Genomic DNA, 15,013 nt, shown 5'->3' with positions numbered 1-15,013 from the left:
TGGCAGGGAAGGGCCAATTCAGTAATCCACCAAAATGACAGTGATAAAAATAATCCAGTTCCTCTTTAAAAGCAGCCAGTCCCAAATTGTCTCTGTTCAGTCACATAAACTACACTTACTCCCCTTGAGTTCCCATAGAGAATAATTCTTCTCAAAATTCTCTTTGCCAGAGAAAACGGTAGAAGAGGAGAGGCAGTAGAGGAGATTAATTCACACTTAAAATTATTTTTCCACTCCCAGTGCTTCATTTTCTAAAGGAATATTTTCAGAAACTTGAGGTAGAAGGAAGTTTAGATATCATTTAGTTCGGTCTCCTCATTTTATAGATGGGGAAGTAGGTGGAGAATATAATGTTTAGATTTCATTTTGATCTTGTTTTCTTTTCCTTTGAAGGTCTAGTCCTTCAATTTTGGGCTTCTGTAAGTCTTTTTGAAAAGAGTTGTTTCCCTACTAACTCCTTGATCACCATGACCGGACTGGGTTTTCTAACATAAAAATATTTTCTTTCTTTAGGGGATGTGGTTTAAACCTCTCAGGACTATTTCAATTCAAGAAATGATCTGTTCAACTTCCTTCACTTAATCCATTACATTTTTCTCTATCTTTAACCTTTCTTGTTTCCTTCCTTCCTGTTTTAGAGGAAAAAATAGCATTTTTCCTACAAAGGCAAACTTTTCATATTACTCTTTTTCCCTCTTTTTGTTTCATAAATTTTTTTTAAAAGTAATCCATGTTAATTGAATACAAAGTAGAAAGTAGCTGTCAACAGCAATCTCTATCTCAGCAATAATTGTCTGGAAAATATAAAAATAAGGCATAAATCACATTAGCAAGAAAAAGCATATAGTATGTAGTAATTAAAGATGCACAAGACCTTTTATTTTATTTATTTATTTATTTATTTTTTTAGATTTTTTTATTTATTTGCGAGAGAGAATGAGGGACAGAGAGCATGAGAGGGAAGAGGGTTAGAGGGAGAAGCAGACTCCCTGCTGAGCTGGGAGCCCGATGCGGGACTCGATCCCGGGACTCCAGGATCATGACCCCAGCCGAAGGCAGTCGCTTAACCAACTGAGCCACCCAGGTGCCCAGACCTTTTTTTTTTTTTTTTTAAAGATTTTATTTATTTATTTATTAGAGAGCAAGAGAGAGAGAAACAGCATGAGAGAGGAGAGGGTCAGAGGGAGAAGCAGGCTCCCCGCTGAGCCGGGAGCCCGATGTGGGACTCGATCCCAGGACCCTGGGATCATGACCTGAGCCGAAGGCAGTCGCTTAACCAATTGAGCCACCCAGGCGCCCTGCACAAGACCTTTATGAAAAAAAATGAAAACTCTATTAAGGAACACAAGACAACCTGATGTGCTAAGTTAATGAACGGAATGATTTAACATTTGTAAAGATATCAATTCTTTTTTAAAAAATCAGGTCATTTAAGCCAATTCCAATAAAAATTCAACAGGGTCTTTTTTTTCAAGTTTTATTGAGATATAACTGACATAAGATTGTATTAGTTTTAGGTTTACAACATGATAAGCTGGTATGTGTATATATTGCAAAATGATGACCATAATAAGTTTTGTCAACATCCATCACCTCATGTAGCTACAATTTTTTTCTTTTGATGAGAACTTTTAAGATCTACTCTTTCAGCAATTTTCAGATATACAATATAGTATTAGTAGCTTCAGTGACCATGCTGTACATTATATCCCAGAACTTACTGATCTTATAACCGGAAGTTTGTGCCTTCTGACTACCTTCACTGCGCCCTCCCCATCCTCTTAACGGGATCTTTTTAAGCACTCAACAATTGATTCTAGAATTTTCATGGAAGTATAAAATAAAAAATAGCAAATAATAATAATAAATAAAAATAAAACTGAAGTAATGGGAGTGATCAAAACCACTCCTCTTAATATTAAATTCTGTTACCAAGCCATCATATTAAATAATGTGATAAGGGCACAAGAACAAGAACACCAACAAAAAGCCCAAATGCAACAGAATAAATAACAAAGAACACACACATATTCACATATATTTATCTGCCTAATATTCTACATGGCATACGATAGAGATAGCATCACCAACCAGTGAAGAAAAGCTGGAGTTTTAGGAGAAAGTAATGAGAAAACTAGCTTATTATGTAGAAAAAATAAAGTTAGATTTCTACCTCATATCATATATAATGGAGATCCAGAGGGAGACCAGTTAGAGACCAATTGCAAAACCAAACTATAAAATTAGTGGTAAAGCTATACACAAATATTGTAGTAATCTTGGAGTGGAAAAAAAACTTCAAATAAAAGTCCCCCTAAGTAGAAGTCATAAAGATAAAGCTTGATATATTTTAGTAAATCATTATTAAGGATTTCAGTTCAGTGAAGTATTCAATGGACAAAATTGGTAGAGGGATGATGGAGCAGAAAAAATTGCTTTTAATGTTTAGAGATGACGTTACACACACACACACACACACACACACACACTAGAAAAATAGGCAAAGATAAGAGAAATCTGTTCACTAAAGGAGAAACATAAACAGTTAACCAGTATGTGAAGAGATGACTAAACTCATAGTAGTAAAAGAAATCTAAAGAGAACAAAGTAGCTCATTACATTCATCAGCTTGGCAAAAATTATAAAGAGGGATATGGTTACTCTCCCCTTGCTGAAGCCAGCTGCTTCTGAGCAGGGCCCAGAGCCACCCAGATGTTTGCCTGGATGTGCAAATCTTGGTTCTTTAGCTCAGGTTATGGGAGGTTCAGAATTTGTTTCTGTTGTGGAGGAGAAAAAGTCTCCCTTTGTTGGTGGCACCTTTGTTTTTCTCCAGATTTCCATTTTATTTCTTCTGGTTAGACCATTAATAAACGACTCTCTAGTATGGATCTGTGACCTGCTTTAAAAAAAAAAAAGAAAAAAAAAGGAGGGATATTGTTAGCAAGGATGTGGGGAAACAAACAAGACTCTCATGCACAACTGGTAGGAGTAAAACTGGTCAGGTGTTTTAGAGAGATATTTGGCAGTACTTATGAAAATTAAGTGTGTGGCTAGCCTATGGTTTAACAATCCCTTTCCTGGATATCTACCCCTAAGAAATCCTTTCTCTGGTCCATGTAGGGATATGTAAGAGATTGTTCATTGAAATATTTTTGTGTGTGTGTGTGTGTGTGTTAGTGAAGAGTTGGAGGCAAACTAGGTAGTCATCATTAAGAGAATATATGAGTATAACAGGGGATATACCTACAAGGGTATATTCACCAATTAGAAACTATAAGATTAATGTACATATAGTAACACAGATCTTAAAAACATAGGGTTAAGTAAAAAAAAAAAGAGAAGCAGAATGAGATCTATAGCAAGATGTTTTGTAAAAAATAACATACAAAGCATTACTCTGCATCTTTCAAGGATACTTACATATGCAGTGACATTTATTCAGTACATTAAAGAAAGGCTGGCATAGTTATGCAGATATCAGAGAAAATAGGAGGAGGTACAACAGACCATGAAGATGTTTTGTCTTAAACTGTATGTTGAACTCCACTCTGCACCTGTGAAGCAACACACACGCTCACTCACACAAAGAGAATTTATTCATTGAACAAATACTTATTGAGCATCTGCTGGAAATGAAAGAAAACATCCCACCCAGATCTCACCATATAGAAATAACCACTCTTGACATTTTGTACACCGGTGCTCCCCGCCCCCCCATCTCCTTCTATTTCTGAATCTTTGACTAACAAAAATTAAACTCTTCTCCAGAAACACATTTCCCCCTTTGAATGGTATCTTTCCCAATGCTATAAAACCTGCTTTTTGCCCATCCTAAAAATAACCCATTCTCTGGACCACCATCATTTATCTTTCGGTTTCTTGTGTCAAGACAACATCCTCAAATAGATAACCAAACTTACCTTCACATCCACTTCTCAATGTAGAATGATTACTTATTTCTTCCACCCTTCTCTTAGAGCTGTTTTCTCAAGGACAACCAATGATTTCTTAATTTTCATCAAGTGGTCTTTTCTCTGCTTAAATAATCATTTATTGGGGACACACTTTGATACATAGTATGACATGAGGTGCCAGCACAAGAAGATTCTAGTACAGTCCCTGTGTTCTGGGAGATCTAACACTCCATTTAGAAAGTACATCTGGACATGGATAACCTTACTATGATGTTCTAATTACAGAGATAAGGTGTGCCCAACTTGCCACCAAAGCTCAAGTGAGACCTTTGAATTCAGGAAGACTTTTTGTAGAAGATTCAGTCTGACTGTTGAAAGATGAACCAGTTACGTAAAATTAAGGAAGCCTAGACAAGTAGTTCTCAAACCTAGCTGCACATTTGAGCTTAAAAAAATATTAATGTCTAGGTTCCACCTAAGACCAATAAAATCGCAATGTTTGGGGTAGAACTTGGGCTTATTTTTCAGAAGTTTTTGTGGGGCACCTGGGTGGCTAAGTCAGTTAAGTGTCTGCCTATGGCTCAGGGCATTTTCCCAGGGTCCTGGGATCGAGCCCCATGTTGGGCTCCCTACTCAGTAGGGACTCTGCTTCTCCCTCTCCCTCTGCCTCTCCCCCCGCCGCCCCCCGCTCATGCTCTCTTGCTCTCACTTTCTCAAATAAATAAATAAAAAAATAGGGGCGCCTGGGTGGCTTAGTCATTGGGCGTCTGCCTTCGGCTCAGGTCATGGTCCCAGGGCCCTGGGATTGAGCCCCGCATCGGGCTCCCTGCTTTGTGGGAAGCCTGCTTCTCCCTCTCCCACTCCCCCTGCTTGTGTTCCCTCTCTCGCTGTGTCTCTCTCTGCCAAATAAATAAATAAAATCTTAAAAAAAAATATTTATTTATTTATTTATTTAAGAAAAGTTTCTCTTGTGATTTTAAGTGCAGCCAAATCTGAGAACCACAGATCTAGACTGATACAGGAACAAGAGCAAAGCTACAGAGGATTAAATGGTAGCCATGCAGCTAGTAAGTGTCAGAGCCTCTGATTGTGGACTGTCTCACTTGAATGTTTTTTACCACTCCTCATTGCTGTTTCCATAGAGCTCAGGTGATATTAGGATATGTTATATGATGCTGCAGTTAAACAAATAATTTACTGGTTTAGAACAATAAAAATTTGTTTTTGTTTTTGTTGGCTTTCAGTGAATGTCATTGGGGGAGGGGTTCCTGCTTAATGTCATTCTCACTCAGGGGCCCAGGATTGTGGAACTTACACTATTTAGAGCCAGTTGCTCTGTCAGGGGGAAGGGAAAACAGTGAATTGTATGCAAATTCATATAGACTCCCACCTACAAATGACCCATGACACTTCTGCCCACAGGCACTGGCCAAATCAAGTGATGTGGCCATATCTAACATCCTGAGGGTGGGCATGCTACTCCACCATAGGCCTGGAAGATAACTGAAATATCTGTAGCAAAAACTATCACTAAGCTATATGAAATCAACTTGAACTCAACTGTCCAAAGCCGCCAGTTATTTTTATCTGAGGTTCCGCAATATAATGTGACCCGGAAATAATGATTTCTTTATATTTGAGCCAACTAGGATAGCCCCAGGGAAATTGAATGATGTACTTTTTCATTTTTTACATCTAATTCTTCCACTTTCAATTTCTTAATCCAAGTTTTGGTTTTATCAGAAAAACAAGAGTTGGGTTTCCAAGATTTCAGCACTTCCCATATTATTTAGATAGAAACTCTCTTTTATCTTTAGAGGGTAAAATCCATGTAACAGTGACTTCTTGAACCAGTCAGAACATGTATCCACCCAGGCACCATTTCTCCTTTTCTATTTGTGAGGATGACTTCAAAGGCCAATTGACTCATGCCAGCTTCCTCCTATCTTTGTTTCCATAGCTTATAAATCAAACCAATATCTTCCTAATTCTTTATGATTCCAAGTACTTTGGAATGGTCTCATTTAATCCCCAAATCAACTTTATGGTGAAGAGATTATTCAATCCTATTTTACAGATGAAGAAATTGAGATTCAGAGAGGTAAGACAAAGTTCTCATGGAGATTTCTGAAATATTTGCATCTCCGGACAGCCACCCTAGTCTTCTTTCTTCTTTGTTATTAGTTTATCCCTTTAATGAGTCAAAATAGTAATTAATTAATTCATTCATTCCTTCATTCACTCAACAAGAACTAGCTATATGTCAGATGCCTGGCATGGGTCCAGCTGCAAGGTGTGTGTATACATGGTCCCTTGTCCTGGAGGAATGCTCTGTTAAAAAAGATACTGTCTGTTGCTCAATGAACAGCCTTTCCTTCTCTTAATATCCTTCTTTAATTTTTTCAGGAAACCAGAATATTCCATCTCTTGATCTCAGAGACCCCAGGTCCCTACCCCAAGCTCAGCACATGGACCTAATTGTTCTAAACCAGTCATAAATATGTCATAGGATGGATTTGAGAGTTGACTGGTGGCCTCATTCTAGATAATAAGTTATTAGGGGAAATTTGCTTAGAAGGGCTTCCCTTCCCAAATAAAAGTCAAGGAATAATGATGTAAAAGCCTCTATGATTCTCCTTTCCCCTTCCCAAAGATGAATTTGATGTTTGGAAGTATATCAGTCGTCCTGTGATCATGTTGTGACAAACCAACCTGGGCCCAAGTCCTTGATGATATTTTTGAATCCCTGGATTACCTGCATCCAGACTTCTTGTTATGAGAGGAAAAAAAAAATACCCTAAATGCTAAGGCTTCTGTTAATTGGATTTTCTGTTACTCACAGTTGAATGGATTCCCAAGTGATTCAATGGACTATTTTGGTGACCAACTCATATGCACATTCTTATTCTTATTTGTATTAGAGTTCTTATTTATTGCCTGTCTACCTCAGCCACTTCTGAGGGACTATACCTCATTCATAGCTCCCATTTCCCAAATTGCAAATGGGATGATTGAGTTCTGCACAGGATCTTTCTCCCCATGGACAAGGCTGATCCTAGGGTAGCCAACTACTGATCTGCCAACGAACTATAGCTTGGGCCTACCATGGAAAATGAGAACTGGAGGGACTGGAGTTCTCTTTCAGAAATCTGGAATTTAGAATTGAGAGAATGAGTCAGTGAGCTCAGAGATCTGAGTTGAGGGTCACAGAGAGGATTTGGGGATGGAATATATGATATAGACCATGAGCGAGTTGAAATCATGAGGAAGCTAGTCATGGGGAGAAGTTCAGAGAGAGGCAGAGATACCCAAGAGAAGAGTAGAGCAAGTGATGCCTTGGAGATTCCTGATGGGGTACTGATTCCGGGCCATGTGTGCCCGTGTCATGAGTCAGCTCTTCTTTGGGGCAACATTAGTGAACCTCTGTTCTTGTCCTCAAATAAGCTCTAACATACTAGAGAATAACAGCTATATTTTAAGTTAAATTTTACATATCTTCTAATCCCTCTTTCCTTGTACGTGTAGTGCAAAAGATAATTTTTTTTACAGATGTGTTGAGATAATATGTGAACAACACCTAGCACAGTGCTTAACACATAGCCGCAATTTCGTGACTATTAATTCCTTTCTATTTTCCCTAACAACTGGGGCTACGCAGAAGTAGAATGGACTACTTGGAAGGAAGTATGCAAGCAGCAGTGTGACCACATATATCAAGCTTTGTATCGATGGGTAAATTAGTGATCCTTTACTTGCCTTTTTTTCCCCTAAGATTCCAAGATTCCATGGTTCTCCATGTCTCTGATTGAACCAACTTCTAAGTAAGCCAGAAAATAGACTTCATGTGGCTTATCAGGCCCTTCATGATCTGCCCCTGGTCTGTGTTCCAGCCTTCTCACAAGGCCCTTCCATTTCTTCCCTCCTGATTTGACATCCAGCCAAAGAGAAATTTACACACACACACACACACACACTAATCTGTTTTTCTTCTTCTTTTTTAAAGATTTTATTTATTTATATTTGCGAGAGAGAGAGAGAGAGAGCATGAGTTGGGGGGAGGGGCAGAGGGATAAGCAGACTCCCCACCAAACCGGGAACCCAATGCGGGACTCGATCCCAGGATCCTGGGGTCATGACCTGAGCCGAAGGCAGCCGATTAACCAACTGAGCCACCAGGCAACCCACATAGCACTGTTTTATTCTGTTTCTTCATTTGCTTTTGTGTGTGTGTGTGTGTGTGTGAACATTTAATTCCACATTTACTTTTTTTTAAGAGGGAGAGAGGGAGGGGGAGGGGCAGGGGGAGTAGGGAGAGACAGAATCTTAAGCAGGCTCCACGCCCAGTGCAGGGCCCACTTTGGGGCTCAATCTCACAACCCTGAGATGGTTGTGAGAAATCTAGAGTCAGATGCTTAACTGACTGGGCCCTCCAGGCACCCCAGTTCCACATTTATTTTAAATACTATAATAAAGACCTGTGAAGCTGAAATTCTTTGGTTAGTCTAAAATACCTCACTGTTACCACCACTGAGATTTTACACTCTCTTTACTTTGCCTGAAATTCTTTCCATGACATCCCAACCCTCTCCATTGTCCTTGAGGTCTATATTTAAAAAGTGTCCTTGATTCTCTTCTTCCATCTTCAAGACTGGGCTAGGAATCTTCTCTCAACACTCCCATACTGTTTGTTCTGTCCTTTCCCTATCAAAACATGCTATATTGTCTGTTAACTTGCTTGTCTCCCACTAGGAGGCACTAGCCTGTGAGTTATTGAGGACAAGAATGACGGGTCTAATATTCCTGTCTTAGTGTTTAGCACAGTGCATGGCACATAGCATGAATTCAATATGTAGTTCAAAGGTTGGTGAACTCTTTGTATTAAGACCAGATAGTAAGTATCTTTGGCTTTGTGGACCATGCAGTGTCTGTTGCATTTACTCAACTCTGCCATTGTAGTGTGAAAGCAGCCATAGACCATATGTAAACATATGGGTATGGCTGTGTTGCAATAAAACTTTATTTACAAAGATGGGTGGTGGGCTGGATCTGGTCCATGGGCCACAGTTTGCTGATCCCTGCTATTATCTGATGAAGAAATGAATGAATAAGAATGAATGAGTGGGATTACATTTAACCTCATTTATCAGAAAGGAAATATTGTTTAACATAAAAAACTTTTTATTAGAAAACCTGGATTCTATTTCCTTCATATTACTTAACAGTCTTTTATCTTCTCTGGCCTCCAATAGCCTTATCTTTAAATAGTAATTTAAATAATACTTCTTTTGCTTAAAATTTGAAACTGTCAGGTCCTTATGAGTAGGATCTATGCCTTATTTGTCTTTATCCCCAGAGCCTAGCAGAATTCCCACATGCCTAAAGTATAATAGATTGACAAGCCACTTGCTGAATGATTGAAAGGTTAGGGTGAAGCAGGTGTTTTGTGAAGCAGGTACCTGGGCCAGATAATTGTGTAAACTCTTATATATTGGAAAAACTTTAGTCATTCAGCTGAATTACCACTATATAGAAGTCTTTCTAGGTTTAAGAACATGGGGTCTTTTGATTCCAAATGACTGAAGACCCTACACAAATTGGTTTAAGCTCAAGAGGAAATTTATCGGCACATTGATGTGTCTTGTTTCAGGGGTTCAAACTTTGTCAAGGACCTAGGATTCTCTATTTCTCCACTTACCTTCTGCCTGATTGGTTCTCTCATCAGGCAGTCTTCACCCATTGGTGACATAATGGATATCTTTGGATTCAGGCTCATATCCTCACAGCTGAAAAATCTGTGAAAAATAGGGAGTGTTCCTACCTCTCAAAAGTTCCAGGAAATGTGTCAAGATTATGTATCCTTGACTTTATTTGGATCAACTGTTCATCCTTGATCTAAACAGCATGGCCATGAATGAAATCAATGCCATCTAAACTGCACTTACTGAGAATGAGGGAGGACTGGCTCTCCAGACACAAACCTCCATATGCAGAGGAAGATGGCAAAGACATGAATTACCAAAAACTGCTATGGCCCTCTCTCAAGAATAATATGCTTTAATACAGTAATACAAATTGAGCATCCAATATTAGATGTTTGTGAATTCCCTAAAGACTGTCCAGGGACCTTAACTTAGGAAGAGAAGATAACCAAGCTTAGTCTCAGTCTCTCTTTCCAGTGTGTGACCCCTTCCAGGTACTAAATTAACATTTGCATTTCTAAAATAAAAGAATATGTGCACTAGGAAAATCTTTGTTTTAGAATAGCTTTAGATTTACAGAAAAATGATGAAGATAGAATAGAGAGTTCCCATACACCCTACACCCAGTTTCCCCTATTGTTAACATTTTACGCTGTGGAAATGCTGTATTTGTAATAATTAATAAACCGATATTAATACATTATTATTAACCAAAGTCCAAAATTTCCTTTGTTTTCACCTACTAGCCTTTTTCCCTTCCAGGGGCCTATCTAGGATACCACATTACATTTGGTTGTCACATCTCCTTAGGTTCCTCTGAGCTGTTCACATTTTTTCAGACTTTCCTTGTTTTATATGATTGTGATGGTTTTGAGAAGTATTTGTCAAATATTTTGTAGAATGTGACTCAGTTTGGTTGTGTTTGATGTTTTTCCTATGATTATACTAGGATTATATTCCTTGGGAGGAAGACTTTACCACAGAGGTAAAGTGCCATTTACACCACATATCAAGGGTGCAAACCATCATCGTGACTTCTCTCTTGATGCTGACCTTGATCACGTGCTCGAGGTAGCGTTTGCCAGATCTCTCCACTCTAAATGTAATCTTTGTTCTCTCTGTCTTTGCTGGATGTTTTGGGAGAAAGTCACTGTGTCCAGCCCACACTTAAGGAGTGGGAGTTATGTTCCACCTTCCCTTTAAGGGTAAGTCTCTACATAAATTATTTGGAATTCTTTTGGACAGAAGATTAGTCCTCCTCTCCCTCACTTATTTATTGATTCAATCACTGTATCAGTATAGACATCTATTTTATACTTTGGGTTATAATCCAGTACTAGTTTATTTTGTTGCTCAGGTTGTTCCAGCTTTGGTCATTGAGAGCTCTTTTAGTTGTTTCTGGTGTCCCATTAACAATTGCACCATTGTGGGTTCTATCTATCTATCTATCTATCTATCTATCTATCTATCTATCTATCTATCATCTATCTATCTATCTATCTATCATCTATCATCTATCTATCTATCATCTATCATCTATCTATTATCTATCATCAATCTATTTATTCAGCACTTTCATACTTTCTAGTATAAGATGCTCCAGATTCATTTGAAGTATTTGTTGCCCTAGTCCTAGAATCAGCCATTTCCCCAAAGAGCCCTGGTTCCTTCTATTGGAGAGTGGTATTTAGAAACTAATATCTGGGTGCTAGGAGTGCTCAATATGTGCATTTTTTAAAAGTAAAATTATTCTAAAAGGCATAACTGAAAAAATAGTCAATTCCTTTCCTATTCTTTCCCATAAAATGTAAACTCTTCTGAGTTTTTTTTTCTGTTTTTTTTTTCCTTCCATATTACAAATAATGTGCTTATACTGGTATTGTTTGATTGATCACTCTCATCACCATCTATTGACCTCCTCTAAGGGTGAGTAGGGTTTGGTTTTCTTGCACTCCTCCTCCACTTCCTCTCTGCCCATCTTCCCAATGTATTCATTTCGCAGTTTTTGTTAAACTAGTAGCCAGAGTTTACATTATCATGACTGTATAACTATCTTTCACATTGAGCAAATGTACTATAATTACATATTCTTTCTTGTATAATATTTTGTCTTTCATCATTGTAATAATTGTCTCATTTTCCTTTTCTTAATTTTCCAAGTGTTTATCAAAATTCATCCCAATGATTCAACCATTTTCTGTCAAAGACCTATTGAATCTATTTTCAAAATGCCCAAATGCATGAGACTATCTACCAGTTACATTTACCACTGCCACCCCAAACCTTATCCCTTTGCCCTTCTGCTCCAACCTGGTTTGCTTGTTGTGGTAACTAGTCTGCAAAGATGCTTCCCCTTCACCTCCAATGAACTTCCTGATATTCACACCCTTGTATTGTTCCCTCTACTTGAATCTGGGATGGCCTTATAACTTACTTTTTGACCAACAGAATGCAGTAGAAATGATACTGAATCACATGTAGGTTTAGGTCATAACCTTTGCAGGTTCTTCCTGAGCCTGTTGGAACACTCATTTTTGAGAAAGCCAAATACTATGTAAGAAATTCATTTACTTTGAGACAGCCATACTGTAAGGAAGCCCAAGATGCCTTGAGGAAAGGCCATGTGGAGAGAAACATTGCCTGTCCAGCTCCTAGGGCTTCTAGTCATCCTATCAATTTGCTATACATGTGAGTAGAAAAAGTCATCTTGGATGTTGTCATCTTTTTCATACTGAAGACTTTCCCCACATGTCTCAGATCCTTGGTTGTCTATTTGTATTTAAAGTGACACACTAAAAACTAATTAGGAGTGCTGCATATAAGATTGAGGCTTATGCACTGGTAACTTTATTGAAGGACAATTGTGTTGATATTGTTGGGGGATACCTAAATATCAATATCTATAAGTGTTTTATTAGGGCCATTCAGTTTATCCAGAGATTAAACCCCCCAGTTCCCTAGGAAGAGGATTCCACAATTCAATGGGTATTCAATGGGAAGGTTTTCTCCGAGTCCCTCTATTTTCATCCCTTCCCCTTGTTTTTCTGGCTTCTCTGAGTCCAGAGTCTTATCCGATATTTGTATTTTCACCAATACTTTTACCATGAGCAATGTTGAATGTCTGAGGCTCATTTAGTGGGTTACAATCAAATGAGGATTTTTTTAAAATCTAGAGCATTTGTGAATCCTTAAATTCATTCTCTGGGCTGGGTGGGATCTGGCCAGCCACTGGTATGGGTGGTCTCATGTCTGTATTACCCTAAGAATCACAGGTCAAAGGAGGGTGTAGTGATTAGGGGCATGGACTTTGGGATCAGGGAGACTTGGGCTTGAGTCCTGTTTTCACACCTTCTTAGCTGTCAATGTCATTTATGTAGCTCCCTTAAGCCTCAATTTCCTCATGTGTTAAATGGGAAAAAATATTATCTATTTCTTATGGTTGTGAGAATTAAATAATACATCTTTATCATGTAGCAGAGTGCCTGGTATATAACTAAGGATTCAATAACCAGTGATGATGATCTAAGTCTAATTAATTAATTAATTAATTTCTAAGTAGGCTCCAGGCCCAGTATGGAGCCCAGAATGGGGCTTGAACTCATAACCCTGAGATCAAGACCTGAACTGAGAGCAAGAGTTGGTTGCCTAACCGACTGAATCATCCAGGTGCCCCTAAGTCTATTTTAGAAAACACATCTGGTTGATTTGGTTCCTTCTCTAACTGGTTCTGTGGTCTTGGATAGATCATTGTATCTACAGAGTCAAGCCTTGTAATCTGGTTCATGAATTATCTTTTATGCTCTTCTCTATCAAGTGGCTTCACTTAAAAAGTGGTAGAATTGGGTCCTGAACTTGGGTTTCTTTAATACCTGAGCCCATCCTGTAATGGCCACAGTATGCTTCTTCTATTGAATTCTTCTTTCCTTGTCTAGTAAACTCTAATGGTGATTTTGGCTTATGTGATGGTTGATTGCAGTCCTGCTTTTCTTTTTCCATGGGGTAAAGCAACCAAAGATCTGAGTGATGGAGAACCAGGTGAATCAGATAAATGGAGCAGAGGCAAATTCTAGGCTAACTTTCCTTTGGCCCCTATGAGGATTCTATGTGTAAACAGCTGCCAGTGAGGAGAGTTCATTGCATTTTATTCTGAGCTGCACAGTAGCCAGGAGGACTGTAGCTCGAGCACAGCACCCACATGCACATACACACGAGCACATGCATGGATGCTAACACACAAGTAGGAAATCCCTTGATATGCATGGACAAAGGAATACAGATGCAACTGCACTATCCATGCACATATTTGTACATAGGCTAGTGGCCAGGAGAAAAGTGCTCAGCACATTTTATCATACATCCCAGATTGAGGGAGACCATTCAGGAGGGGGAAAGGGAAGATTATGAGGCAGAAAGAGAAATGAAACTAAATGGTCCTGCCCTGTCAGCATTCACTGGAGTATAAGAAATGGGCTTTGGACAGACAGACAGACTCCTGGGGCCTGCCAACCATCAAAATGTCCAAAGGGCCTCTTATTCTCTGGCTGCTGATTGAGCTTGGGCGGCTTTCTCTGAGTAAGTGTTCTGAATCCTTCCATGCAGGAGTCCCTGGATAGCTTGGCATCCTGTGATGGATTCCCATGGCTGATCGGGCCTTAGTAGAGCAGAAGCCTGCTTCATTCCTCCTTCCTTCCAGGCTTCCTTCTTTGCAGGGTCTCTCCCCTTCCTTGTTATTTTATCCTGTGACTGGTTTTGGAGTTTTAGGGTGGGATAATTTGTGTTCATATCAGAAATGACCATTTAAGAAGAAACACAAAATAAGGGGTCAGATGAAATGGGGAAAAGAAGTTTCATCTGCAGGTGTTATTAGCATAGTCGGAGGCTGGGGAATTTGTTCTACAAGTGCTTTTATTATAATTCTTATTTTTCCTCTTGATTTTCAGGAGTTATAGTTTGCTTTTTGTTTGTTTTATTTTGCTGGGGATGAGGCTTCAAGGTGAGGTTTCTTTTCTGCGCATTGTTTCCAGGTTTTGGACGATGCAGATGTACACACTCAATTTGGGCCAGCTTAGACTTCTGCATCCTGGCAGCATAGGGCAAAATGCTCTACACTGAGCTGCAGTTGTGTCTCGGTCACCAACCATTAACATTAGGAACCTGTTGAAATTGCTCTGGCTCTTCTATGTATGAAATGAGGGATTTGGTAAGACCAGTTTGAACAATCCATGATTCTAGAACTAGATAGTATCTAATGTCCTTAGCACTTTTAAAAGTTCATAGTTATTTGCACATGATCTTTCCAATATGCTGCGTGAGAAAACACCCACATTCCAAGGAAAACAAATGTGTTCTCTCTACCCTTCAAAACTTTGTCATGCTGATTTTTTTCTGCCTTTCTTTACT

At 38.9% G+C, this 15,013-nt stretch overlaps 1 protein-coding gene across 6 annotated transcripts in view; it reads left to right on the top strand.

Moving 5' to 3' along the window:
- Window positions 1-15,013, top strand: part of TIMD4 (T cell immunoglobulin and mucin domain containing 4) — a 56,291-nt gene that overhangs the window by 9,559 nt on the left and 31,719 nt on the right. For 5 of the 6 annotated variants that reach the window (XM_031025009.2, XM_006730479.3, XM_081826231.1 and 2 more), the window contains exon 1: window positions 14,026-14,185. The exons of the other annotated variant lie outside the window; for it this stretch is intronic. In XM_031025009.2, coding sequence (XP_030880869.2) covers window positions 14,041-14,185 — 145 coding nt within the window. In that variant the 5' untranslated portion in view covers window positions 14,026-14,040. Of the gene's footprint in view, window positions 1-14,025; window positions 14,186-15,013 lie in introns of those variants that run through there. 6 annotated transcript variants of the gene reach the window in all.

Source organism: Leptonychotes weddellii, chromosome 7, assembly GCF_054177405.1.
Source record: "Leptonychotes weddellii isolate Sample4059 chromosome 7, ASM5417740v2, whole genome shotgun sequence".
Lineage (NCBI taxonomy): Eukaryota > Metazoa > Chordata > Mammalia > Carnivora > Phocidae > Leptonychotes > Leptonychotes weddellii.
Note: the sequence above shows the minus strand (reverse complement) of the source record. Positions and strands in the feature narration are given on the sequence as shown.